General features: G+C 40.0%; 1 protein-coding gene across 1 annotated transcript; it reads left to right on the plus strand.

Annotated features, from left to right (window-relative positions):
• The first annotated feature begins 882 nt into the window (after nt 1-882).
• LOC138994245 (myosin-2) lies at nt 883-27,037 on the plus strand. The gene is made up of 40 exons (XM_070394026.1): nt 883-928; nt 1,072-1,114; nt 3,327-3,553; nt 3,640-3,783; nt 5,079-5,235; nt 6,334-6,361; nt 6,444-6,558; nt 6,649-6,741; nt 6,873-6,936; nt 7,570-7,668; nt 7,764-7,867; nt 8,019-8,157; nt 8,361-8,479; nt 8,564-8,713; nt 9,975-10,145; nt 10,270-10,579; nt 11,203-11,276; nt 12,129-12,216; nt 12,304-12,421; nt 13,514-13,637; nt 13,726-13,862; nt 15,326-15,581; nt 17,511-17,753; nt 17,862-18,038; nt 18,122-18,267; nt 18,351-18,441; nt 18,525-18,914; nt 19,751-19,877; nt 20,536-20,654; nt 20,794-20,990; nt 21,699-21,882; nt 21,960-22,125; nt 22,217-22,341; nt 22,507-22,815; nt 22,902-23,105; nt 23,635-23,760; nt 23,843-24,013; nt 24,093-24,197; nt 24,316-24,411; nt 26,754-27,037. Exons 3-40 carry the CDS (start codon nt 3,347-3,349, stop codon nt 26,904-26,906), a joined length of 5,826 nt encoding a protein of 1,941 aa, XP_070250127.1. The 5' UTR covers nt 883-928; nt 1,072-1,114; nt 3,327-3,346; the 3' UTR covers nt 26,907-27,037.
• Nucleotides 27,038-27,421: the final 384 nt, after the last annotated feature.

A 27,421-nucleotide genomic window follows, 5' to 3' on the forward strand; every position in this document is an offset into this window, starting at 1 on the left:
TTAAAAATTATGTTATTTGGAAGTTTTAGACACATTCAGTATTTAATATTTTCCTTCATGTTGACTATATTTACTATATTTATATCACATAAAGAAAAGTTCTCACCAAGCCCTTTATAGAGATAGCCAAATCACTTCCATGTTACTCTAGCATACCACTCTAGTATATCTGATGGAAAATGTTGGGCAGTACTCCCTAAACACACTTTTTCCTACTAGAAGCCCTTCTTATTGTAGGCAAGTCAAACAAGTAGGTGGGCGGGAAACTGTACTGTATAAAGAACCAGCTGGGAGAAAGCAAAACAGTGGGAAAGTAAGGATCTTCCCCCAAACCACAACAACATTGGAACAAAGAGAGGACTTTCTCTTCCCACTGTTGAAGGCTCGTCGCTAGTTCGGCAAGGGCTGGAAAGGACAAATCAACAGGTAAAAATTAACCCTCACAAAACTAAAATAAGTATTTGCATTTTATGTCTATCATTTAGTATGTTGGCTGTGAAGGCGAACCCAGATGGCATGCCCAACAGGGCCAGAAAGAATCTGTGAGAGAAGCCAGGTATCCTGGCTGCCCAGTCACTGTCTTCATCCACCAGCCTGAACCTCCCATCCAAATCATCTTCTCAAATTATCCATAGGAGATTTATTCACATACTCAATAACAAAAATATTTCTAATTATATCCAGCCATTCTTAATATGAATGAGAATTATGCGGGGATGCGAGATTGCCAAGAGGTTTTTGCCAAAGGACTTCTTTTGACTGAAGAACAGGCAGCTGCATTGTTTTCATAGCTATGCATATAAAAGAGTTCTTGGAAGGAGGCTGACTCCGCCTGCTTTAAAAAGCTCCAAGGTAAGTGGGACCAGGACAGGACTTTCAAGAAGGACACTGGCCACTCTGCCCGTGTTGCTTGCAGCTGCCAGTTCTGGTACTGCTCCTTCTGCTCCTGCACGTTTCCCAGCCAGGCTCCCGTTGCCTTCTGTGTACAGTAGCAACTAAGGCCACGAATGAGATTTTGTTTGGTTTTGGTTTTGGTTAACTAATCCAGTGCTTTTCCCTTTTCTTTTACAGAACGGTCTCGCTTCCAGGCTACATCTTCTCTCTGGCTAACAAGGTAAGATTTAGACGAAGCAGTCCTTCGAGGAGAAGGCAAGGGCCTGAGGGATGGATCGGTGTCTCTTAGCAACCTTCGGAAAGCGGTGCCTCAGTAAACACCTCACAGCTCTCCAGGAAAGGAGAGGGGCAGGAAGGACTAGCCTTTCAGCGCTGTGCACACATCCTCACTGAGCACTCAGGCATTGGTGGGTGACACATTAGCAAGATATTATTTTGTTTCTACATGTTTCTGTTTGGGAAAAAGTCTGCACTGAGATTCCCTTGCTAAAAATCTCAAATTTGATAAAGATGTATCCTGCTATTAGGATTCCTTTAGGAAACATGATATCTAACAAATAAGAAAGGAAGTACCTAAGAAAATGCTTCCTTTAAACTTCTCTAAAATCTTTTTTAAATGGTACCTTACTCCAGCGACTCTCAACTGGTGTGCTGCAAACAATTTTAAAATATGCAATACCTGACTATGTAGTCAGGGGCACTGACCTCGTTTCTCTTAGATTGTCAAGGAAATGACAACAGCCAACACAACGATAGTTGTCTGGTGTGAATGAATGAAACATACCTATTTTTTGTCAGATCTTCAAAAAATATAATTTTTGGTGTGTCTCAGAATTCTAGTAATTACTTTTATGTGTGCCATGAGATGAAAAAGGCTAGAAATCGCTGCCTTACCCAGTGCTGAGTGTTGTATGAAATGAAAGCACCATGAAATTGTTGCCTATACAGTAGAGGCATTAGCCTGCCCTGCTGCTGCAGACTGCAGGTCTAGAGAGAGAGAGCTGGGGGAGAGCTGGTTAAAAGGAGCTTCAAGTAATGTGATCATGTAATGACCACAGGAGCATCCTTTGCCAAATCTTTTATTCTACCGGTCCCACCGGCAACCTGCAGATAACACAGGATGGGCAGCCGAGCCTGCACTTTTCAGGAGGGAATTTGAGAAAGCAAAGGGAGGTCTTCAAGGGAGAAGAATGAGGATAACGTTTGCTATGGCTTTTAGCCTCAATTAGTTTACCTCGGTTAAATGAGTAAGTGGATATTATATACACAGAATTATGCCAGAGAAATTCTACTGAGCACCCAATTAAAACAAACAAAAAAAAAGGTAAACAAGATTACAACCCCCCAAATCCACTGAAGGTGAGCACTTCTGGATGAACACCCAAAGGAGAAAATTAAGTTCACCATCACCTGGCAAGATGCCACTTTATATCTACATGGTAGCCTGAACTGTTTCAAATTGCTTCCTCAGTCAGCATTCTAACTTTTAAAAAACTGTCTTCACTATGTCTCAGGCCTGTGAATTAAGAAAGGCAAGATATGCCCTAATAATCAGTTTGGCTCGGTGGATAGAGCATTGGCCTGTGCACTGAAGGGTCCTGGGTTCGATTCCGGTCATGGGCATGTACCTTGGTTGTGGGCACATGTAGGAGGTGTGCAGGAGGCTGCTGATCGATGTTTCTCTCTCATCGATGTTTTTAACTCTCTTTCCCTCTCCCTTCCTCTCTGTAGAAAATCAATAAAATATATTTTTAAAATATATATATATATATGTATATTTTAGAAAATCAATAAAATATATTTTTAAAATATATATATATATGTATATTTTATTGATTTTTTACAGAGAGGAAGCGAGAGGGAAAGAGAGTTAAAAACATCGATGAGAGAGAAACATCGATCAGCTGCCTCCTGCACACCCCCCACTGGGGACGTGCCCACAACCAAGGTACATGCCCCTGACCGGAATCGAACCTGGGACCCTTGAGTCTGCAGGCCGACGCTCCATCCACTGAGCCAAACTGGTCAAGGCAAAATATATATGTATTTTTTAAAAAGGCAAGATATCGTAGTCCCTATTCTACAGATGGAGACACCGAGGCTCAGAAAGGTTAAGTGCCTTAGCCAAGGCCACGAGCTCCTCCGCAGCTGCTGAGCCTACCACCCAGCTCCCTGATTAGAATGCCAGTCTCGAAGAATAAAAGGAGATAATGGATGTAAAGCCGCACGTTCGGCGTTGGGTGCACAGGGACCCCAGATGCATTGGAGTCTTTGTGATTATGTTTGTTTCAGTAACTAGAGCACAGTGTCTGGTAGACGCGCCTGGTGGGGTTTCTCATGGGGTTCTTGAGATATCATCAATGTAGAGATTTATTGATCTGCCTGACAGGGCAGCATCTACCTCTAGGGTGACGTTTCCTCTCCTCCCTTAGGGCCCCAGAGTCCCGCAGCCATGAGTTCGGCCGACCAGGAGATGGCTGCTTTTGGGGAGGCTGCTCCTTACCTCCGAAAGTCTGAAAAGGAGCGCATTGAGGCCCAGAATAGGCCCTTTGATGCCAAGACATCTGTCTTTGTGGTGGAGCCCAAGGAGTCCTTTGTCAAAGGGACTATCCAGAGCAGAGAGAGCGGGAAAGTGACCGTGAAGACTGAAGCGGGAGCGGTGAGTTGAGTCCCAGGAGCTGACATTTAATTGATTTTTTTGTTTGGTCACTCAGTTGACATAAAGTTATCTTTTCTGTTCACCAGACTCTGACAGTGAAAGATGACCAAGTGTACCCCATGAACCCTCCCAAATACGACAAGATCGAGGACATGGCCATGATGACCCACTTGCATGAGCCCGCTGTGCTGTACAACCTCAAAGAGCGCTATGCAGCCTGGATGATCTACGTGAGTGCCTTCTTCCGAGTGGTCATCACTTGGACCCCAGCCCATTGCTCTCACTGTAGTATGAATGGGTCACAGGTAGTGACCCATTGTGCTTTCACTAGTAGTGGAACTAGTTAAAAGGGTCGCTATTGCTATTGGGAGGCACAAGCCAACAGCTGGCACTTTATACTATCTTCTCATCCCAAGCTGGGCATGGCCATTGTCCACACACTGAGTTTGCAGCAGATCCTTTAAACAAATCTTGGAGCAGCTGCTCATATCTCAACCACATGCCTCCATTTCAACCCTCCCTTATTCCAGCAGCAAAATCATCCAGGGAGAAAAGATAAACTTATGTTGTAGCACTTAAACATAATGCCTTTAAAGACCAAATTTCACTCATTTTCACTCCTCCTAAATAACAGCGATGTGTCTATGCCTTTTCAACCCTTCTATGTGGAATGTCTTGATGAAACCTTTCCAACTTCCCAGGCAGAGTTACATTTTCTGCCCTATTGTTTCTGTCCCTGCAATAACACTGACCATGTTTTTTGACCATCTGCGACTTCCTCAAGGAACATCATCTTATTTAGGCTTCATTCCTGGTGCCTCACAGACACCTGACATATAATACACACTCAGTACCGATTTCCAGCTGAAGTTATGCTACACTGTATTTGGTATAGGTTAGTCAGTGCTGATGTTCAGCTGGACACACTATGCAAACAAACCTGGTGTTCAGTCAGCATCCATTGTTTCTGGGCGGGGGGGGGGTACCTGTCCTGATCAGTTGTCAAAGATTTGAAAATCATCCTATCGTAATCATGATGCACTTACATCATTTTCTGTTTGGTTTAATTATTTACCTTTTTAAATGCCTGTAATATATTGTCTTAAGAAGATTTAGCCTATTTCACCTAATCATTCCTGTATTGTTGGGTACTTAGGTTGTGTCCAAATTTATGATTTTATGAATTTGAACTATCTTAATGTTATAAAAGAGATATACCCTTCTTTCCTAAAGTACAGTAAAAATGTCTCATATTACACATAAAGAATCTTTTTGGAGCTTCTGCTATGTGAAAATCACCGATAAATTCCAACGGGAATAAATTTAAATTGTGGTCCCTTCCCTCAAAAAGTTTGCTATCCTATTGTTGAACCTTCTAACTAGTTTTCACGCTGACGTCTTGAAGAAGAACGGCATCAGCATTTTACTTAAATGCTCTTTTTAGTTAAAATTCATTTAATAAGTGAATTGTACAAATAATGGAAAAAGCCTTTGAGTAGTTATTCTTTCTTATTCCCTTGCACAGACCTACTCGGGCCTCTTCTGTGTCACCGTCAACCCCTACAAGTGGCTGCCGGTGTATAACCCCGAGGTGGTGGCTGCCTACCGAGGCAAAAAGCGCCAGGAGGCCCCGCCCCACATCTTCTCCATCTCTGACAACGCCTATCAGTTCATGCTGACTGGTGAGCTGAATGCTATACATGTGCATCTTTTTAGAGCAGAACCATAGGAGGAAGAAGCTCTAACATCTCAACACTCTTTGAGATGGTCCCCTTCAGTTGAGGTTGATGTGTTTATGAGAGAGACGGTCCAGGAAGGAGAGAGTGTAAAAGATGGCTTGCAATCCCTACTATTCCATAATTGCTAATGATCCGTTAAACTTTTGAAAATCAAAAGATGTTGGCCATAGTTAGATAATTAACTTTTGAATGACTGAGACACTAAATGAGCTTGAGCAAAAATATGAACATATCTACATATATGTAACCACACACACACACACACACACACTCACACAAACACACTGTGTTTCTATTACCAAGAGTTAAAAAACAGAAGAGTAAAATTTGCCTCTCTGGTCTTATCCTCATATCTACAATTAGGACTAATGAACAGACTCTTTACATTAAGGATGGCATAAATGCTATTGCCCTTCTCCTAGAACCAACGCAAACACATTCCAGATTTTAAGGTGTTTCTGGTATAAAAACAGTTATACCATGAGTCTTCTTCCTATAATATTGTCTCAGCTAGACCACTCCTTAGTACTATACACCTTGGGGAAAGAGCTTAGAGAAGTCCTCCTTAGGCAGAGTAAAACATGAAAACGAACTTTTACCTTTCCCTAAAAAAATGACCAAAGCCATGATTACTTCCAAAGTTACCATGTTTACTATAGTTATTCCTTTTCACAAGCTAAAATATCTTTAACACCTATTTTTCATTACTTCTTCTACCTACAATAAATAAGTCAATAACTTGCCATCTAAATCCAACTGAAGACCCAAGCCCACTTTCGATGTTTAGTGATAGAGTATTTAACTAGCCTGGTGCTTCCCAGCAGTGTTCTGTTTAAATGGTTATATGTATGATAAATTGGGTGGAAGGTGGGGGTGCCCTACAGAGCAAAAGAGAAGAGACTAAAAAAGGGAATAGACCTCAGGCCCATCAAGCCCTAGCGATAGCTGAAAGTAACACTAGGGTCATTACATTTTACTTTACTTGCCAGTTACAAATATATGAGAGAAGAGTACTAAATGACTATAATTTCTCTTTTGTAGACCGAGAGAATCAGTCAATCCTGATCACGTAAGTAGGTTTATGCTTTCTTTTCTTGGCTGCAATAGCTGCCAGCTTTGGGACCTCTTTTGACTTAGTTACTATTTGACAGTGGAGAATCTGGTGCAGGGAAGACTGTGAACACCAAGCGTGTCATCCAGTACTTTGCAACAATTGCAGTTACTGGGGAGAAGAAGAAGGAGGAAACTACTTCTGGCAAAATGCAGGTGAGTCCAATACCAGAGTCAGAATCAAGACTGTCGGGGCTCTCAGGAAGTGGGGAGCCTCAGATGTGAGCACTGCGCTTGCCTTTGCAGGGGACACTGGAAGATCAAATCATCAGTGCCAACCCCCTGCTGGAGGCCTTTGGCAATGCCAAGACCGTGAGGAATGACAACTCTTCTCGCTTTGTAAGTGTCTTGGTCACAGAGGGGTCTTCTTAGCCTTTAAATGCCAGAGAAAGCATGTCTGAATTTTCATTTCAATCTCATCTTTCTTGTGTGCTTCAAGCTTTTCACATAACATCTTTTTTACTTTCAAGGGTAAATTCATCAGAATCCACTTTAGTACCACAGGGAAACTGGCTTCTGCTGATATTGAAACATGTGAGTAACAGGACCTCTTAAATAGAATCCAAGAATGATGGCTTGGGGGGAATATCATGCAGCTTCTGACGAGCCTGGAGCCTGTTTAACACCATTCTTCTGCCAAACATGCCCACAGTTAATGCCATCCTTACCCAAAGTCCACCGTGTGCTTTATCCACGTCAGTCATGAGCTGCTGATTCTTTAGGAACTGCCAGGAGCTGTTAGGCTTGTCTAAATTATTTCAGCATCAGAATTGACCTCAAAATTTTCTAAGAAAAAGAAATTAACACTATGGGTTGAGTGTGTGCAATTAGTTCCAAGTCTGAGCCTTGATAAATTTCACTTTTTAGTATTCCCTCTATTATAAAGTGAGAAGAGACCCTGGGGAGGAGGAGTTAAAGAATCTATTATATTTCATGCATCAGGCATCTTCTGTATGAGAAATGAATATGCCTTGGACCAGCAAGCTTTAGTTTCTTTCTAGAGATACAAGAGCAACTGCCATTGTAGAGATGTACTATGGGGTACCTCATGGGAACATTCAGCTGGAATCTCAAGGGCCCAATAAAATATAACTGATGACCATAATGCCAAATCACCAAAGGAACTTTACAATTTCCCTCCAATCTAATATCTACTTTCCACTGCAGATCTTCTGGAGAAGTCCAGAGTTACTTTCCAGCTAAAGGCAGAAAGAAGCTATCATATTTTTTATCAGATCATGTCTAACAAGAAACCAGAACTGATTGGTAAGAAAGATCTTAAATTCACAGATGAAAGTTAATCTTTTTTATTAACAACAACCTGTAATGTACAATGTATCTCCTGAATTCTATGTACCCAGAAATGCTCCTGATCACCACGAACCCATATGACTATGCCTTTGTCAGTCAAGGGGAGATCACAGTCCCCAGCATTGATGACCAAGAAGAGCTGATGGCCACGGATGTAAGTGACACATGCAGGTTTTATAAAAATACATTATGCATGGGAATGACAATAGCAACCTACTGTAGGTGTGGTAAGTATATAGTATAAATTCTCCTAAATAAGTTAGTCTCTTCTGCCCTAATCTTTACCCTCTCATTTCTCCCGGTAGAGTGCCATTGACATCCTGGGCTTCTCTGCTGATGAAAGAGTTTCCATCTATAAGCTCACAGGGGCAGTAATGCATTATGGGAACATGAAATTCAAGCAAAAGCAGCGTGAGGAGCAAGCTGAGCCAGATGGCACTGAAGGTACAAAATGTAGTTCCATCTGGGTTTAACAGGAGAATTTAGGCAAAAAAAAGCCCATTCCAAACTCATGTCTCCTTTACAACTGAGCTTCTGGTGGACATAAAGAAATGTACTCCTGCACAGACTTCCTATAGTGATTCACACTCCATGAACAGTGGGGTGCACAGTAGGTCATGTTGGGTACCTGAATTGTGTCTCTACAGTTGCTGACAAAGCGGCCTATCTCCAGGGTCTGAACTCTGCTGATCTGCTCAAAGCCCTTTGCTACCCTAGGGTCAAGGTCGGCAACGAGTATGTCACCAAAGGCCAGACTGTAGAGCAGGTAGGTGCACAATTCAAATGCACTGTCAGGGATGCAAGAATTTTACAGTCCTCTAATAACCTCAATATATCTTTGTCTTTCAAGGTGATCAATGCAGTGGGTGCTCTGGCCAAAGCCGTCTACGAGAAGATGTTCCTGTGGATGGTCACCCGCATCAACCAGCAGCTGGACACCAAGCAGCCCAGGCAGTACTTCATTGGGGTCTTGGACATCGCTGGCTTTGAGATCTTTGATGTGAGTTGAGAGCTGGTTGGTTATTGGGATTTTATATTAAGGCAATAGAAATATCAACAGGAAGAAACCTGTGAATCTAATAACCTTTTCTTAAGTTGTCAAAAAATTATGCTAAGACTTAAAAGAGTGTGATTGGGCAGCTCTTCATCATTTACTGTAGTGGCGATTTTACTTTATGAGAAATAATGCCCTTATGACAACTCTTTAACTTGCTCCATGGCCCAAAGGGAGTCAGACACCACCATGGTGTAGTGTCAGGGGGCACTCTAAAAATCTGACAAGGCAAAATGAGTTTAACCTATGCAACACCTAATATGCCCTAAATATATGGTGGAAAAATAAGGCAGATAATAAGGTCTGAGAAAAGGTTAGCAATTTAGAGTAAGCATCAATAAACTAATGCAGCCCTTGCCAGTTTGGCTCAGTGGATTGAGCATAGGCCTGCGGACTGAAGGGTCCAGGGTTTGATTCTGGTCAAGGGCACAGGCAGGAGGCAGCCAATCAATGATTCTCTCTCATCATTGATGTTTCTATCTTTCTTTCCCTCTCCCTTCCTCTCTGAAATCAATAAAAATATATATTTTAAAAAACCCAAACTCTTTGCAATTAACTTTTATTTCTCATGAATGTACTATCATGGGATAAAGATTCATATGTGAATATGAAATAAATCTTTCTGGTTTATAGTTTTGAAGAAGTTCATATTTTTCATTCAAATTCTTAAAGTAAAACTTGGGCATTGCAGATAATATGGAAGATCTAGGAAAAGGATTCCACATTCATTCCACTATTTATATCTAGCTAATATTAATGTTTTGGCATTTAATAAAATACAAGTGTGAGTTAACATACTGTCCATAATATTTGGTATCTTGATTTTTATTTCACTTCAGATTAAAGAAGAATGTGGGTGGCAATCACTGCTCACTGTAATGCTGACCAGGATGTGCAGACAGCAGAAATCCTCTCTGCCAGCTGCCAAGGGCTCACATATTATCTTTGAAATGAGTCAACAGAAAATGTAAAAATTAATGCAAATACACATGAATGATTAAGTAGGAAGTCAGAAAAATACCTGAGTAGACTTATGCCAGTGCAGGAAAGTGTATGAACAATGATTTAGGGTTGTGCATAAATGGTAGAAGAGAAAACATTCGACTGCTCAGGCCCCCAATGATTTTTAAAGGCTATTTGACACATATTTTTAAATTAAAAAGCCCTATATGTCGAAAGAGGAGAGTAAACACATCTATTTATTTAGTTCAACAGCCTGGAGCAGCTGTGCATCAACTTCACCAACGAGAAACTGCAACAGTTTTTCAACCACCACATGTTCGTGCTGGAGCAGGAGGAGTACAAGAAGGAAGGCATCGAGTGGGAGTTCATTGACTTCGGGATGGACCTGGCTGCCTGCATTGAGCTCATTGAGAAGGTCTTTTTTACATTTCAGAAACCATATTTTCTGGCAATTAAATTATTCATTGCATCTTATTTGAATTCTATGCACAGAGAAAAGTGTTTAAATAGAATTATAACTGTGTGTGGTCTGCTTCTAGCCCATGGGCATCTTCTCCATCCTGGAAGAGGAGTGCATGTTCCCCAAGGCCACAGACACCTCCTTCAAGAACAAGCTGTATGAGCAGCATCTTGGAAAGTCCAACAACTTTCAGAAGCCCAAGGTTGTCAAAGGCAAGGTTGAGGCCCACTTCTCGCTGGTGCACTACGCAGGCACCGTGGACTACAACATTACTGGCTGGCTTGACAAGAACAAGGACCCCCTGAATGAGACCGTGGTCGGGCTGTACCAGAAGTCTTCACTGAAAACTTTAGCGTTCCTCTTCTCTGGGGCTCAAACTGCTGAAGCAGGTACTGCTCAAAAAAATCTAACACGTTCTCTGGGTGTTACAAAATGCGGTGCTAGATTGAGGCTGGTGATCTCAGAGTCCTCGCAGAATTGCTGGCCAAACCCATTGTGTCTCCAAGTTTTGAGCAAGGAGGCTGTATTGTAATACAGCTTGTGGCTCCCTCCAGCACTGACAGAGGCCTATCGCGAAGGGCCAGAGAGGAACTGCCAGGATCTCAACCATAGCAAAACGTTGGCTTCCATGATTCTCTCCTGCTTCTCCCTCCACATCTGCTGAATATTGAGTATCTGGGGATATTTAAGGCAATATAATGGCAAACTTCTGCCTCTCAATTCTAGCTTCTATTGATGATTTTTAAAGTTATAGTGTCCCTAAGTGTCCTAATATTGAGGAGTTCTCTATCCAGTGAGACAAATGCCCTCCCCTTCATTTCCTAGTGATGAAATAAAATTACAGAAAAGTGGATGCAAACATGGTTGGCATAACAATTCTTTCGAGTCCAACAGAGAGCCTAGTGGTGTCAAGAAATGTTCACTTCAGCACAAAAATCAGCAAATAGGCAAGAAATAGCCCTGTTGATTCAAAACTGTATCTGAATGACATCTTTTCTTATTCTTTCTCCAGAGGCAACTGGTGGTGGCAAGAAAGGTGGTAAGAAGAAGGGCTCTTCCTTCCAGACGGTGTCTGCCCTTTTCAGAGTAAGGGAGAAACTGTTCTTGACACTCCCCAGCCACTTTAGGAATCTGTTCAAATCAAAGGGTCTTCTTTTCACAAGTGTTCAGAAAAGGGCTGACATTAACTAGTGACATGTGTTAATCTAGCTTTGGAGAGAAGAGCTTTAAATTACTCAGAAATTTTTAGCTCATCTTTCATGTTAAGTCAAATAATAAACAATATTTTATAGGAAATTTTATAAAACTTAATACTCTTTAATTCATAATTTAGTTGAGTCACAAAAATAAGCAATGGCATGTACTCAGAGAGACAAAATAATCAGTAAGACTAATGAAAATCTAACAGCTAGCCTATAAGCAATGTAATACGGTATCCTTGTTCTTAATCTGGTCAATTCTCAAATATAACTGGTAGAATTGTTCCCTTTATAAAAATAATTTATGCCCTAAACATTGATATAATTGGAAATGGGGAACCATTTTTATAAGAAAAAAGTCCAAATGTGGTGCAGGCTTGTATTTTCTTATTTGGAAAACCATGGGGTATAGGAGAAGAAAGTGTGACCATCTAGTATGGGAAGGCAATGGCCTTGTGAATGTATGTGGGTGACCAGGGGGTAGAAAGACAGACAGTACTTGTCCACAATAAAAAGCATCATGTGTCAGATTCTTTATGTGTGCAACTCTTGGCCACTCAAGTGGAGAAGGAAGTACTGAGGCAGAAACTGCATCTCAGGAGAAGCATATCAAGGTGTTACCTTAAGTGAAAATGCTCCATGTAGGTCATTCAACTCCACCATAGACACTGATTTTATAGACATCATCAAAATGCTTAGTCTAAAGTCTGAGATAACAGGATTTTTCCTGACTTTACAGGAGAATTTGAACAAGCTGATGACCAACCTCAGGAGTACCCATCCCCATTTTGTGCGGTGTATCATCCCCAATGAGACAAAAACTCCTGGTAAGAAGTTCTAGAATGAAGGCACAAGGCATGATGGCCATACCTCCTTTTAAGCAAACTCTTCAATGAATAAATATCTATTTTTAGGGGCCATGGAGCATGAACTTGTCCTGCACCAGCTGAGGTGTAATGGTGTGCTGGAAGGCATCCGCATCTGTAGGAAGGGATTCCCAAGCAGAATCATTTACGCAGACTTCAAACAGAGGTCAGACTCTCCTAAATGATGCATCTCAAAGTTTAGCATAAATATATTTAATGCAGGCAAAACAGTTTAGTGAAAATATGCTTTTGTTATATTAATTTTCCACAAAAAGTAAAAAAACATATGCCTCAAAACACCTTTAAAATAAACACAGACTACATATTTAAGTACTCTGCAAACTTTTTGTAGAATTTACCACGCTTCTGGGTTAGCTCATAGATGTATACCTTAACTTTGATAATTATGAATACTATAATTTTGAGTGCTTAATATATTTGTAATATCTCATTTAGTGCTTATAAAAACTCAGCAGAGGAAGTACTATCAGGACCTCATTTTATAGACGAATAAACTGAGGCTAAAAGACATTAAGTTACTTACCCAAAGTCACATAGCTATTAAGTGGTTGAGTTAGGAACTTGCTCACGCATATATAGCTATCAGTAAGTCATTTTCTGTCACTTCTTTTGTATCTTCATCTTTTTCTCTCATACACTAATTTCCTAGTTTTGCAGAATCATGTCACAATAACAGCTCCTCAGCTCCCTTTTTTCCTCCCTAGATAAGTCCATCTTTAGAATCAAATAAAGGCAAAGTGGACAAGAGGCTGAGTAACAGCTATAGGGAGTTGGTCTGGAGGAATTGACAGAGAACTCCAGTGCCCAAGACCTAAAGCACTCCTATTTGATTTTAGGTGATTAGAACAGTTCCGTGTACCTAGAACTTTCTACCAGATTCCTCATTAAACCTTGCTTTCTAAGACTCAGGATCTTAAAAAGCAAATGCATCTAGCAAGGATAACATGCTATATTTTATTAGACATCTATACCTTAATGGGAATAAGATTATAGAACCCTTTCATGAGAACAAGGTCTGATGAGGCAGAAAGTTGCAACTATGCAGGAAGGTAAAATGGAATAAGAATAGTCAATGCTAGATTGACTATCCATATATTCAATGTCCTTCCTGTGAGCGAAATAGCATAATAAATTTTAAAACAGAAACTTTGATTGTTCAATGGATCATTTAATGCTTAGTTACTACTAGTATTATCAATAAACCAAGTTTTAAAAAAAGCTGTATGTACTTTAACAGATACAAGGTATTAAATGCAAGTGCTATCCCTGAAGGACAATTCATTGACAGCAAGAAGGCTTCTGAGAAGCTCCTTGCATCCATCGACATTGACCACACCCAGTATAGATTTGGTCACACCAAGGTAATAGTCTCTGAAGTCTACCTGACACTATTCCTGTCGCTTTGAAGTTGATGTAAAGTTTCTGATCTACAGCTCTGCTCATGCACAGGTCTTTTTCAAAGCTGGTCTTCTGGGGCTCCTAGAGGAGATGCGAGATGACAAGCTGGCCCAGCTGATTACCCGAACCCAGGCCAGGTGCAGAGGGTTCTTGGCAAGAGTGGAGTACCGGAAGATGGTGGAGAGAAGGTATGTAAATATATTGTTTATTCATGTCTTCCTTCTTCAGAAACACATTTGAGGAGGCTTACAGTTAAGACTCAGATATGATAAGGCGACCAAAGTAATAAGGAATGAATCTGAGTCCTGCACTGAAGTGAAGAGATACATGTACCGGAAGACTTAGGTAGAGATCATCACATGGAATACATGCTGAATGTTTTGGGTATAGATTAGATATAGATATAGATATAGATATGGGTATGGATATGGATATGGATATGGATATGGATATAGATATAGATGAAAATTTACCAACAAGAGGAAATATACCAGTGAGTAAACAGAGACAAAGTTTGCCCTAGCACTTGGTTCTAAATGAATTTATTGGGTGGATTACTAAATAAGTTACATTGAACTGCATAGCAGACAGTTATTTTCAACAGTGGTTTTATACAAGAAGTCACATAAACAACTTCTTCCATCTGATTATTTCTATTATCAAACTATCATGATTTAAAATATTAAGGGCATTTATCTGTGCAAATTTTCCCTTCAGTAAGCTAAGCCAATGTCACCAGGTACATAGTTTTCTAGTGATCTAATATGATGCAGGGACAGTTTCAAGACTAAAGAGCCAGATATCTCAAACTGCAGGATGCATATGAATAGGACTCACAGTGAGAAGTGCATTTTCTATTTGTCATCTATACACCCATACATATATGTATGTATGTGTAAATATATAAAGAATTTACATAAAACAAATTTTATTTCTATCACCTCTAGTTATGCTAATATGTTTATTGTATTCTATTTAATTAAAAATAATAAGTATCATGACCCTCTAGATATATATTTGGGCAGTTAATTGCCTAAATATGAGGATAATTAATTTTTTAAAAAATAATCTAGATGAAAACGAATGTGATATTATAGAATAGAATGCAAAATTCACACAATATTAAAATATAAAACCAGAGAATTTCAAAGAAATTCAGTTTTTAATGAGTCTGTTTATCCCATGTCTCACATCCCTGAGAGGCTAGTTGCCCTTCCCTGCTCCTACTGGTGTTCTCATAGAAAACTCTGAGAGCGCTGAGGCAGAGCCATACTCCTCAAAGGGTGGTCTTTGGACCAGCATCATCAGTGTCTCGTGCAAACTTGATAAAAATGCAAATGTTTAGGTTTCACTTCAGATCTTCTGAATCTGAATTTCTGGGGATAGAGTCCAGGAACCAATGTTTTAACAAGCCCTTTAGATGATTTTTGTGTACAGCCAAGTTTGAGAAGCACTGAACTAGAGAATAAGTGATGAGCAAGTCCTGGACCAACACCACAAAATCAATGTTTTTCATTTGTGCTTTTGAAAATAGTTGAGAAAACAGTGGGGCAGCACCCCGAACTCTCACTGCCAAGATTTCATCTAATTTTATCATCCATACAATATCCAATTTGCATCAGTCTACACGGGTATTTCTGTGTCATTTCAGAGAAGCATTATTCTGCATCCAGTACAACGTCCGCGCCTTCATGAACGTCAAGCACTGGCCCTGGATGAAGCTCTTCTTCAAGATCAAGCCCCTCCTCAAGAGTGCGGAGACCGAGAAGGAGATGGCCACCATGAAGGAAGAGTTCGAGAAGACCAAAGAAGAACTTGCCAAGTCAGAGGCAAAAAGGAAGGAACTTGAAGAAAAGATGGTATCACTCCTGCAAGAAAAAAATGACTTGCAGCTCCAAGTTCAGTCTGTAAGTAGTGGTATTATCCTGGGTACTGCTAATCAGGATACAAATGCTACAAATATGCTCACGAGCAACATTAAGTTGGGTAGTCAGCATGAGAGACACACTGTAGGGAAAAAGTGAAAGCATTCTGATTGTACTAATAAAGTCCAAATATTCCTTTATTGCCCAATAAACACCCCCGCACCAGCACCGGGGCAATGAGGTAGAACGGAGGTAGAATGTTGTCTTCCATTTTGCAGTTTCATAAAACTATAGAATTTATGACTTATTTTCCTTTGAAGACAGTTCTTAAAAGTGATTTTCATATAAAACTATCCCAAATAGAGTATTAAGGGCAGGATAGCATGGAGAGAGTGATTTTCTCTCTGAAAGTTTCTTCAACTTCTAGATGTCCATGGATCATGAATCACAATACATACAGCTGACAACTGCAGTATTCTACATCGAATTTTATTAAATTATTGCTTGTTATTGATCTCCAAAACTCAGACTTTCTCTCTCCTATCCACCTCCATAGTCAGTGCCCACCATGTCATACCCAGATTTCTGCAGCAGCACCGAGTTGCTCTGCCTGCCGCCAACTCTCTTTTCCTCCATCCAGCCTGCTCACTGCTCACTCCTGAACCAATCATTTTAGAAATGCTTCCATCAACCCTACTGCATGATTTTTAAGACTGCCTTTCACTTGGTTTGAATTGATTTGGTCTGGCATAATTTACTCATCACAAAATCATATATTTTTCCTGTTAAGATTGTTCTCTTTAGTCAAGTTTTGGGGTGTAACGACTCCTTCTTCTAGATTACAGAAGGAAAAAGAGGTGTTTTTCTTTCCCCACACTCTTCAAATCTTTCCTGAATTTTTCTCTCGTCCTTTAAGAATTAGTTAGAATCTGTCCTACACCACTATATCCACCACATGGCTCTAAGGAGCACATTTTATTCTTTATGTACTCAAAGGCTGATATGGAGGCTCACTGATAAATGTGCATATCAATTCCTCTCGCATTTCCTGTATACCCCCAACCTTCTTAACATAGGAGATTGCCAGGAATTTCTTGATTACTTTATGCCTCAACTTGAATTTAGAGCATGATCAGGATCATCCTACAGTATCACAAAGAGAAATAGTCTAGTAGCAGCTGCATCCCGAATGTCTCCTGATGGAATGCCTTCTCTCTTCCTGCTCCTTCCCTCAATAAATTGATTTCTAAAAACCAAATCCTACTCATCTGTCAAGGCCCAACTTAAATTCCATTTCATTTACAGAACCATCTCTGATATAACTTCTCTGAACTCTTATGTCACTGATCGCTTTCTGAATTAATGGTAGCTTTTAGGGGATAGGCTTTCTAACCTATTATAGAATACAGTTGGTCCTTCATATCCATGGGTTCCTCATCTACAAATTTAACCAACTGTAAGTTGAAAATATTAGGAAAAATGTTATATTATTGCTGACATGTACTATATAGACAGGCCTGTGATAATTGTGTTTCTACTGACATGTACAGACTTTTTTTTGTCATTATTGCCTAAATAATATAGTATATCAACTACTTATATAGCATTTACCTTATATCTGTTTTATAAGTAATCTAGAGATGATGTGAAGTCTATGGGAGGATATTTGTAGGTTATATGCAAATACTATGCCATTTTATATAAATGACTTGAGCAACCATGGATTTTGGTACCCATGAGGGGGTCCTGGAACCAATCCCTCATGGATACCAAGGAACTAGTGTATACTCTACTAAAGGCACAAGACAATAACTGATACATTTTTCTTTTCCCACAATGTAGAATATCCTGCATTGCACACAGCAGATGGTTCACAAAAGTTTAAATTCAAAGAATAGCAGGAATTTACACTGTTATCATTGGAAATATTTCATTTATTCTTCCCAATTTTGATTTTGTTCCCAAATCAAGGAAGCTGAAAGCTTGGCTGATGCAGAGGAAAGATGTGACCAGCTGATCAAAACCAAAATCCAGCTTGAAGCCAAAATCAAAGAGGTGACTGAGAGAGCCGAGGATGAGGAAGAGATCAATGCTGAGCTGACGGCCAAGAAGAGGAAACTGGAGGACGAATGTTCTGAACTGAAGAAAGACATTGATGACCTTGAGCTGACACTGGCCAAGGTTGAAAAGGAGAAGCATGCCACAGAGAACAAGGTATGAAATATATACAAGAAAAGCTTGTTTTTATTATTATGGAATACAAGTACAAAACTGAATTCACCAAAATATAACATGTAATGCAAAGTATTTTTACTTCCTAAGGTGAAAAACCTCACAGAAGAGATGGCAGGCCTGGACGAAACAATAGCTAAGCTGACCAAGGAGAAGAAGGCCCTCCAAGAGGCCCACCAGCAGACCCTGGATGACCTGCAGGCAGAAGAGGACAAAGTCAACACCCTGACCAAATCTAAAATCAAGCTAGAGCAGCAAGTGGATGATGTAAGTCTAGGATTACCAAGAAAATAATATTTTTTTAAAGAAAGGCTAAGCAAACCTTTTGACTCAATATTATTTATGTTTAGCTTGAAGGGTCCTTAGAGCAAGAAAAGAAACTTCGCATGGACTTAGAAAGGGCTAAGAGGAAACTTGAAGGTGACCTCAAGTTGGCCCAAGAGTCCATAATGGACATTGAAAATGAAAAACAGCAACTTGATGAAAAGTTAAAAAAGTAAGTATAAAAGAATTACTTATGAACTTGCTTCCAATAGTGGATATGGACTAAATTGTTATCTTTTGCTACTTTTCAAACAGGAAAGAGTTTGAAATGAGCAATCTGCAAAGCAAGATTGAAGATGAACAGGCCCTTGGGATGCAGCTGCAGAAGAAGATCAAGGAGTTACAGGTAAATACCTGGTTTCCACCAGTGAAATTCAACATGATAAAATTACTAACACAAGCTAAGTTTGTGTTTTTCATCACTCCCAGGCCCGCATTGAGGAGCTGGAGGAGGAAATCGAGGCAGAGCGGGCCTCTAGGGCCAAAGCAGAGAAGCAGCGCTCGGACCTCTCCCGGGAACTGGAGGAGATCAGCGAGCGGCTGGAGGAAGCTGGTGGGGCAACTTCAGCCCAGATCGAGATGAACAAGAAGCGGGAGGCTGAGTTCCAGAAAATGCGCAGGGACCTGGAGGAGGCCACCCTGCAGCACGAAGCCACGGCAGCTGCTCTGAGGAAGAAGCACGCGGACAGTGTGGCTGAACTTGGGGAGCAGATAGACAACCTGCAGAGGGTCAAGCAGAAACTGGAGAAGGAGAAGAGTGAGATGAAGATGGAGATCGATGACCTCGCTAGTAACGTAGAAATAGTCTCTAAAGCCAAGGTACTACAGAGTCTGAAAAATTGGTTGTTAACGACAATAATCCTTTATGTACACATCATAAAGCAGCGGTTCTCAACCTGTGGGTCGAGACCCCTTTGGGGATTGAACGACCCTTTCACAGGGGTCGCCTAAATACATCCTGCATATCAGATATTTACATTACGATTCATAACAGTAGCAACATTACAGTTATGAAGTAGCAACGAAAATAATTTTATGGTTGGGGGTCACCACAACATGAGGAACTGTATTAAAGGGTTGTGGCATTAGGAAGGTTGAGAACCACTGTCATAAAGGCACAGGATACTTTACACACATTATGACAGTTGTTCTATGCAGTAATCTAGGAGTTTTGTAAGAAAGACATTAGTGTTTGTATCATTTCTACTGAACATCTGAAGAAACTGAAATCAAAGAAGTTAAGTACATTTGCCCCATCACATCAATAATGAATAAAAGCATCAACTTTGAACATAGACCATCTGTGTTCTCTAGGTCTCCAATACTCTCAATTATCCAATAAGCAACATAAAGGCAGTGAAATATTGAACATGCTTTTAGAAAATATACCAAAAATTCTTACAAAATCTTAAATTTAGACCATAATCATGAAATTTTTTATAATATTGAATGGAGCTTCACAATTAGCTTTTTAAAAATCCCAATGTATATTTTCAACTTAGGACAGCATAAAATAGACTGTCTATATCATATTGCATATAAGAGAATTTGACTTATTTCATTTGTAAAAATAAATATTTTTCAGAAGAAATTGCAGCTGCAGCTAAATGATGTCACAATGTCTTCATTTCTTCCTTCGTGCTTTCCTCACACAGGGAAACCTAGAGAAAATGTGCCGCACTCTAGAGGACCAAGTGAGTGAACTGAAATCAAAGGAAGAAGAGCATCAGCGGCTGATCAACGACCTGACCGCCCAGAGGGGCCGCTTGCAGACTGAATCTGGTAACTCCCTCCTCTTCTATGCCGCCTAACAGGGGAGGTGATGTGGTTAAAAACAACTGATTTGGTGATGTGAAAACCTAATCAAAGCAACTGAGAGTGGGTGATTCACTGAACAGCTCAGACTCTCAAACTTGCAAGGTCGCTTGGGGACAAGGTTGGAGATAGAGGCTTCAAAGGACTGCATTAAGTTCTGCTCCAGAGAGCCCTTGAGTATTTGGCCACGTTGAGAGGGTGTGGGGTTAGGAAAGACTCCAATATGGGTCCAGAGCTTCTATTTTAGACCAAGCTTCTTTTTATCTATATCGAGTAGGGCAATGGATAACCCAGTCTCTAACAAGTCTTATAAAATGGGACTAGGTACAATTTGGTACATTAGCGCCCTTCTCTGAAAGTTATCACCAGGTTTTACACAGGAGCATATAACCCTGAAAGACTAAATTATGGAGAAAACAAAAATATTTAAGGTGTATTTATTCATTCAGATTAATATGTTTCACCATAAACATCAGAAAATTAACATTACACATGAAGATGTCAATAAATATCTCAATCACTTGAGCACTCAATTGGGGGGGTGGGAGTTAAAATTTATTTCTAATATATACTTGCAAAATTTTTCTTCACTTAAAAAAATGGTACTATTTCTTTTGCCGCTCAGGTGAATTTTCACGTCAGCTAGATGAAAAAGAAGCGATGGTGTCTCAGTTATCAAGGGGCAAACAAGCATATACTCAACAAATTGAGGAATTAAAGAGGCAACTTGAAGAGGAGATAAAGGTAACTATTATTATAAGATTCATTTTTTTCCTCCACGATCTGACTCTAATTGGAGTCCAGTACATCAACTTTTAAAAGATTTTGAAACTTAATAAACATTTAAATATCCAGTAAAATGAAGATGTAACTATTTCCACAGGCCAAGAACGCCCTGGCCCATGCCCTGCAGTCAGCCCGCCATGACTGTGACCTTCTACGGGAACAGTATGAGGAGGAGCAGGAATCCAAGGCTGAACTACAGAGGGCTCTGTCCAAGGCCAACACTGAGGTTGCCCAGTGGAGGACCAAATACGAGACGGATGCCATCCAGCGCACGGAGGAGCTGGAGGAGGCCAAGTATGTGCACTGATATGAGAAAATGTACAAAATACTTTGCATATTAAATCAGAAAGCTACAATCTTTGAAGAATTCATGAATTAGCCCACAAATGGTCATTAATTAGCTGCTATTTGCCAGGCATTCTGTGAAGAATGAATAAAACAAACATGATCTCTGCCCTCTTCGTCTAAAATCTGGTTAAGGAAATAAAGAACGACAGATAATTAGGACTTATTGCTGTTGGTCAAGCACACAAGCTCATTGCTGCTTCAGGGCATTGAACTTGCTGGTCCCTCTGTCTGGAATACTCTACCCCAACCTCCCTCCAGCTCACACTCTGACTTCTTTTAGATTTTGACTCAAATGTTACCTCCTCTAAGGAGCCTTCCCTGATTACCTAGAATAGTTGCTCACCACTTCCTCTTTTTTTCCCCTTCATTGCACTTATATCAGCAAATGTAACTATGCATTTTCTCACTTGCTTATTGCTTCTCTCTCACTTGTTTGGAAGCTTCATGAGACAAGGACCTTTTTCTATCCTGTTCACTGCCATGTACCCAGTGTCTGGCTCAGAAAGGGAGCTCATCAATATCTGTCCAATGAATGAATGGATATTTTTAATATGAAGATTTTTAATATAAAGTTTCCAATACCTTTCAGTGTGGTAATAGTTCACAATTCTTGTTTTGGTTCACTTCTCTCTACAAATATGTGTAATCCTCAAGGAAGAAGCTGGCCCAGCGTCTGCAGGACGCCGAGGAACACGTAGAAGCTGTGAACGCCAAGTGTGCCTCCCTTGAGAAGACCAAGCAGCGATTACAGAATGAGGTGGAGGACCTCATGCTTGACGTGGAGAGAACTAACGCCGCCTGCGCAGCCCTGGACAAGAAGCAGAGGAACTTTGACAAGGTAATTTCTGCAGCCGCCTTTGCTCTCCACTATTTCCCTCCATCCTTTACAGCACGTAACCACTCTCGGTGTTTCAGATCCTGGCAGAATGGAAACAGAAGTATGAGGAAGCCCATGCTGAACTCGAGGCCTCCCAGAAGGAGGCCCGCTCTCTTGGCACTGAGCTGTTCAAGATGAAGAACGCCTACGAGGAATCCCTGGATCAGCTAGAAACGTTGAAACGGGAGAACAAAAACTTGCAGCGTGAGTTCTTTTCACTCTCAGTGATGAAGAAACCTTTCTCTTATGTCCTCTGTCTGACCAAATCTCTACCTGTCTTTTACCCAAACAACAGAGGAGATTTCTGACCTCACGGAGCAGATTGCAGAAGGAGGGAAACGTATCCATGAACTGGAGAAAATAAAGAAGCAAATTGAACAAGAAAAGTCTGAACTACAGGCTGCTTTAGAGGAAGCAGAGGTACAGGTCAAAGTGTGCATTACAAATAAATTCAGAAAAGAAGTAGGCCCATCCACTACAGATTGAATAGAAAGATAAAAAGCACAAAATTTGTGAAAGAAAAGGTGTGCAAAAAACTTCCAAATGTTTCCATTCCCCGCTAATGTCACCCTTGCTGTCATTCAGGCATCTCTTGAACATGAAGAGGGAAAGATCCTGCGCATCCAGCTGGAGTTGAACCAAGTCAAGTCTGAAATTGACAGGAAAATTGCTGAAAAGGATGAGGAGATTGACCAGATGAAGAGAAACCACATTAGAGTGGTGGAGTCCATGCAGAGCTCGCTGGATGCTGAGATCAGGAGCAGGAATGATGCCATCAGGATCAAGAAGAAGATGGAGGGAGACCTTAATGAAATGGAAATCCAGCTGAACCATGCCAACCGCATGTCTGCTGAGGCCCTGAAGAACTACAGGAACACACAAGGCATTCTCAAGGTAAATGGGGTCAAGAGATGGCCCCAGAGCAGGTGGGGTGCTGAAGCCCTGAGAACAAGATGTCTCAATGATCCTTCATCCCACAGGACACCCAGCTACACCTGGATGACGCTCTCCGGGGCCAGGAGGACCTGAAGGAGCAGCTGGCCATGGTTGAGCGCAGAGCCAACCTGCTGCAGGCCGAGATTGAGGAGCTGAGGGCCACTCTGGAGCAGACGGAGAGGAGCAGGAAAGTCGCAGAACAGGAGCTGCTGGATGCCAGTGAGCGTGTCCAGCTCCTGCACACCCAGGTGAGATTCAGCACAAAGGACTCGCCTTTAATAAATGTGTATATATCCCAGAAAATATAAGCTTAAATTTATATCTGACAGCTAGGTTTTATGTTTCTACCAAATTTCCACTGTATTATTAAGAAATCTTTTGCTCTTTTATTTTGCGTAAGTTATTTTTTCTTCCTATAATATTCTAAGGCTACTCATATTATTTTGTGTCAACATCATTATTGACCCTAGTTATCAGTATTGACAGTTTTATTGTGGAGAAATGGAATGTTTGAATATCTGTTATCATTTTATGCCTGTGAGTGGTCTCATTGGTAAATAGCAGTTATAAAATTATAGAGATATTTGCCGTAATTATGAACTATGTACTTGAAGATGCTGAATATTCTATAACATTTCTATTTTATATAATTGTACCAAATAACAAAATCATATTGAAGGTCATTTGACTTACATATTTTTATCTGAATTAAAAAAAATAGCTACCACTAAGTTCTTAGGTAACATGATAAAAAAATTATAACTTATTTTTAAACAGAACACCAGCCTGATCAACACCAAGAAGAAGCTTGAGACAGACATTACCCAAATACAAGCAGAGATGGAAGACATTGTTCAGGAAGCTCGCAACGCAGAAGATAAGGCCAAGAAGGCCATCACTGATGTGAGCAGAGGGCAACGCTGTGGTGGTCAGACTGATGTGCTATCTCAGCTCCCTCAACTGATTATGTTTTATTGCTAATTAGGCGGCCATGATGGCTGAGGAGCTGAAGAAGGAGCAGGACACCAGCGCCCACCTGGAGCGGATGAAGAAGAACCTGGAGCAGACGGTGAAGGACCTGCAGCACCGTCTGGATGAGGCTGAGCAGATGGCCCTGAAGGGCGGGAAGAAGCAGATCCAGAAACTGGAGGCCAGAGTGGGTATCTCAACATCTATTTCCATTTGCTCCCAATGCCTCACTGGATCACAGTTCTTAAGAGCCTATTTATTCACAGGTGCGTGAGCTGGAAGGAGAGGTTGAGAGTGAGCAAAAGCGTAATGTTGAAGCTGTCAAAGGTCTGCGCAAACATGAGAGGAGAGTGAAGGAACTCACTTACCAGGTACAGCAATAATTTTTATCAGCTAAGCTCTCCTTCATATATACGTGAAATGCTCATATGCAATGATATAACAACCATATTATTTAGAAATAAAACTCTATGCTTTTTATTCTTTCAGACGGAAGAAGATAGGAAAAATATTCTCAGGCTTCAGGATTTGGTAGATAAACTTCAGGCAAAGGTGAAATCTTACAAGAGACAAGCCGAGGAAGCTGTAAGTATCCTTAAGCTAGAAGGGAGGAGACAAGTCCCCTGGTTAAGAAAAGTTAATAAATAATTAGATTTACTACTCCTTGTAGTAAATAAGCTATTTGCTTTATAGAGACTATATACTTCTTAAAAACTTTTGTGCCCTTTTATACTTATTGCTCATTAATTATAACATTAATAGCTTGATTTAAAAAGTAAATTTTCAATCCACAAAGAAATCTCAAAAATTTTCAAAACAGAAATATTACAGGCCACATTTTCTCATCACAGCATGTAAAATTGTAAAGTGATGCGAGATATAAACAAAAATTCCCAAATGCTTAATCATTAAGAAGCTACCTTTCCTAAATATTTTGGGCTAAATCCAAAATCAAAAACATAATTACTGAATAGTTGTCCATTATAAATAATATTTCAAGGAAGATACTATTTTCACAAACTTATAGAATATAGTCAAAGCTGTCCTTGGAGGACAAGTCATTGCTTCATATGCTTTTGTTATGAATAAAAATAAAAATAAATGAACAAACTGGCAGTCCAATAAAGAAATTTTAAATAATAATAAAAGTAAGAAGTACTAATAAAAATAAAGGTAGAAATTGATGAACAAGAGTGTGTTATATTCTAATTTGATAATTTCAGTACTATCTGATAGTCTCTAGGGAGTTAATAAAATAATAGTAATAAAATAAATACACTTATATCTAGCTTAATTGAGGGAAAAAAGAAAAAAATACAAACTCTCAACATTAGAAATGAGATAGACAAACCATATAAGTAGGTTTACATTTTTAAAATGTAAAATATAAACCTGTCAACAAAGTTGAAATCTAGAAGAAATTGGTGATTTTTATAGAAGAACATAAATTAGTAAGTTGGCTAAATAATTTATTTCAGAATTACTCCTGAAGATGAGCTCAGCTCCAGATAGTCTTTCAAAACTTCAAGTAACAGATAATCCCCAAGCTATGTTAGCTGTTGCAGAGCATGGGAAAAGATGAAAAGATTCCCAAATTATTTTAAGAAGCTCACATAACCCTCATACCAAAACCTGTCCAAGAGAGAAAGAGGGGGAAAACTAAAGGCAGTGTTACTAATGAATATAATTATAGTAAAAATAAATTACTAAGCTGCGGAAACCCTTACTTTTAGAAAATATATTTTTATTGATTTCAGAGAGGAAGGGAGATGGAAAAAGAGATAGAAACATCAATGATGAGAGAGAATCACTGATTGGCTGCCTCCTGCATGCCCCCCACTGGGGATCAAGCCATGTGCACCAAAGGTGACCTCCTGGTTCATAGGTCAAAACTCAATCACTGAGCCATGCCAGCAAGGCTAAAACTCTTTATTCAAGATATTGTCCATTAGTGATTAAATAGGTTCAATTCTTATAATGCAAGGAATATTTAATATTAGAGAAATCTCTCAATAGAATCATTACATCCAGAAAAGGAGAAAAAAAAGTGAGTAATTGTATTAAAATGTGACAAAATACTATATCATGAAATTAAACATTTTTTCAAGTTAAAGAAACTATTAAGAAATTCATCCTTGCCCCAGCTGGTTTGGCTCAGTGGATAGAGTGTCCATCAAGGGCACGTACCTCGGTTGTAGGCTCAATCCTGGTCCTGGTTGCAGCATGTGCAGAAGGCAACCAATGTGTTTCTCTCACATTTATGTTTCTCTCTGTCTCTCCCTCTCCATTCCAATCTCTTTAAAAATCAATGGAAAAATATCCTTGGATGAGAGTTAATAAAAAATAGAGAGAGAAATTCATCCTTGCTCTGGTCAGTGTGACGCAGTTTGCTGGACATTGTTTCATGCACCAAAAGGTTGCCGGTTTGATTCTTGGTCAAGGCACACAATGGGCTGTGAGCTCGATCCCCAGTAGGGGGCATGCAGGAGGCAGCTGTTAGATGTTCTGCTCTCACATGGATGTTTCTCTCTCTCTAAAAAAATCTTTTTTTAAAAGAAATTCAGTCTTAATATGATAAAGAATATCTAACTCGTGCAGACAGTCATCTTATAGCAAGCATTAACAAGCATGACAATATTCTTGCCTCCTTCTCCGCTCTTAAACTTTTTCTTGCTCTACTTGTGGCATGTATCTTTTAATACGTTTTGGTTGCAAAAATATGGATGCGATTATTTATGAGATACCAAATCCCAAATAAATCATAAAGTTAATTCCAATGATATGAAGAATCCAGAAGGTAAGACAATCATGTTTCTTGTTGAGTGTTTTAATTTCTTTGTAGATACCAAGTCTGTACTCCCCTTAGGCTTATACAGTCTAGAAAGATGCACAGTATGGGTTCCTTACAATTCCATTTTTATTCTCAGGAGGAACAATCCAATACAAATCTATCTAAATTCCGCAAGCTCCAGCACGAGCTGGAGGAGGCCGAGGAGCGGGCTGACATCGCTGAGTCCCAGGTTAACAAGCTGCGGGTGAAGAGCCGCGAGGTTCACACAAAAATCATAAATGAAGAGTGATTGTGCCCTGATGTTATGGGAGTGACTAAAGAGAAGCACAAAATGTGAAATCTTTGGTCATGTCTATCTGTAATTACTGTCTATTCCACCCTATGCAACGGAAATAAAAGCGTAGGGTGCTTTGCAAACAATGTCCTTAGACTGGTCTTTTCTCTCTCTCCTAAATGGATGTCAAAGCTTGAATAATCACAAGGCCATCAAACAATACCCTTCAATGTACCACTAAGAAGTAGTTATGTATTTACTTTTATTTTAGGTCTATAGTAATACTTTAAAACTATAAAGTTGTCGCTAATTAGGGAAGCCAGTTCTGATGAACAGAAATCTGGAAGTTCTTTTGTATTTCTTTCTAACCTTTCCCTAATACTGGTGTATAGTAGGGTCTTAGAAAACTCCTGCTTCCCCTAATATGAACCTAATTTTCCAGGTCTATGCAAAGAATGGCACTCGCTCTATTCTCACATAGGGGATTCAGGCTAAAATATATCATTAATTCTCCTTGCTTAATAATTGTT

This window comes from Myotis yumanensis, unplaced genomic scaffold (genome assembly GCF_028538775.1).
Source record: "Myotis yumanensis isolate MYYU_CA2020_CCGP unplaced genomic scaffold, mMyoYum1.0.hap1 SCAF_16, whole genome shotgun sequence".
In the NCBI taxonomy this organism is placed as follows: Eukaryota; Metazoa; Chordata; class Mammalia; order Chiroptera; family Vespertilionidae; genus Myotis; species Myotis yumanensis.

What these genes read in the sequence shown, in the direction of transcription:
- LOC138994245 (XM_070394026.1), top strand. Translation starts at nt 3,347, where the DNA reads ATGAGTTCGGCCGACCAGGAGATGGCTGCTTTTGGGGAGGCTGCTCCT. An exon ending in CTATCAGTTCATGCTGACTG is followed by an intron (nt 5,236 to 6,333) that starts GTGAGCTGAATG and finishes TCTCTTTTGTAG; the next exon opens with ACCGAGAGAATCAGTCAATC. An exon ending in CAAGAAACCAGAACTGATTG is followed by an intron (nt 7,669 to 7,763) that starts GTAAGAAAGATC and finishes CTATGTACCCAG; the next exon opens with AAATGCTCCTGATCACCACG.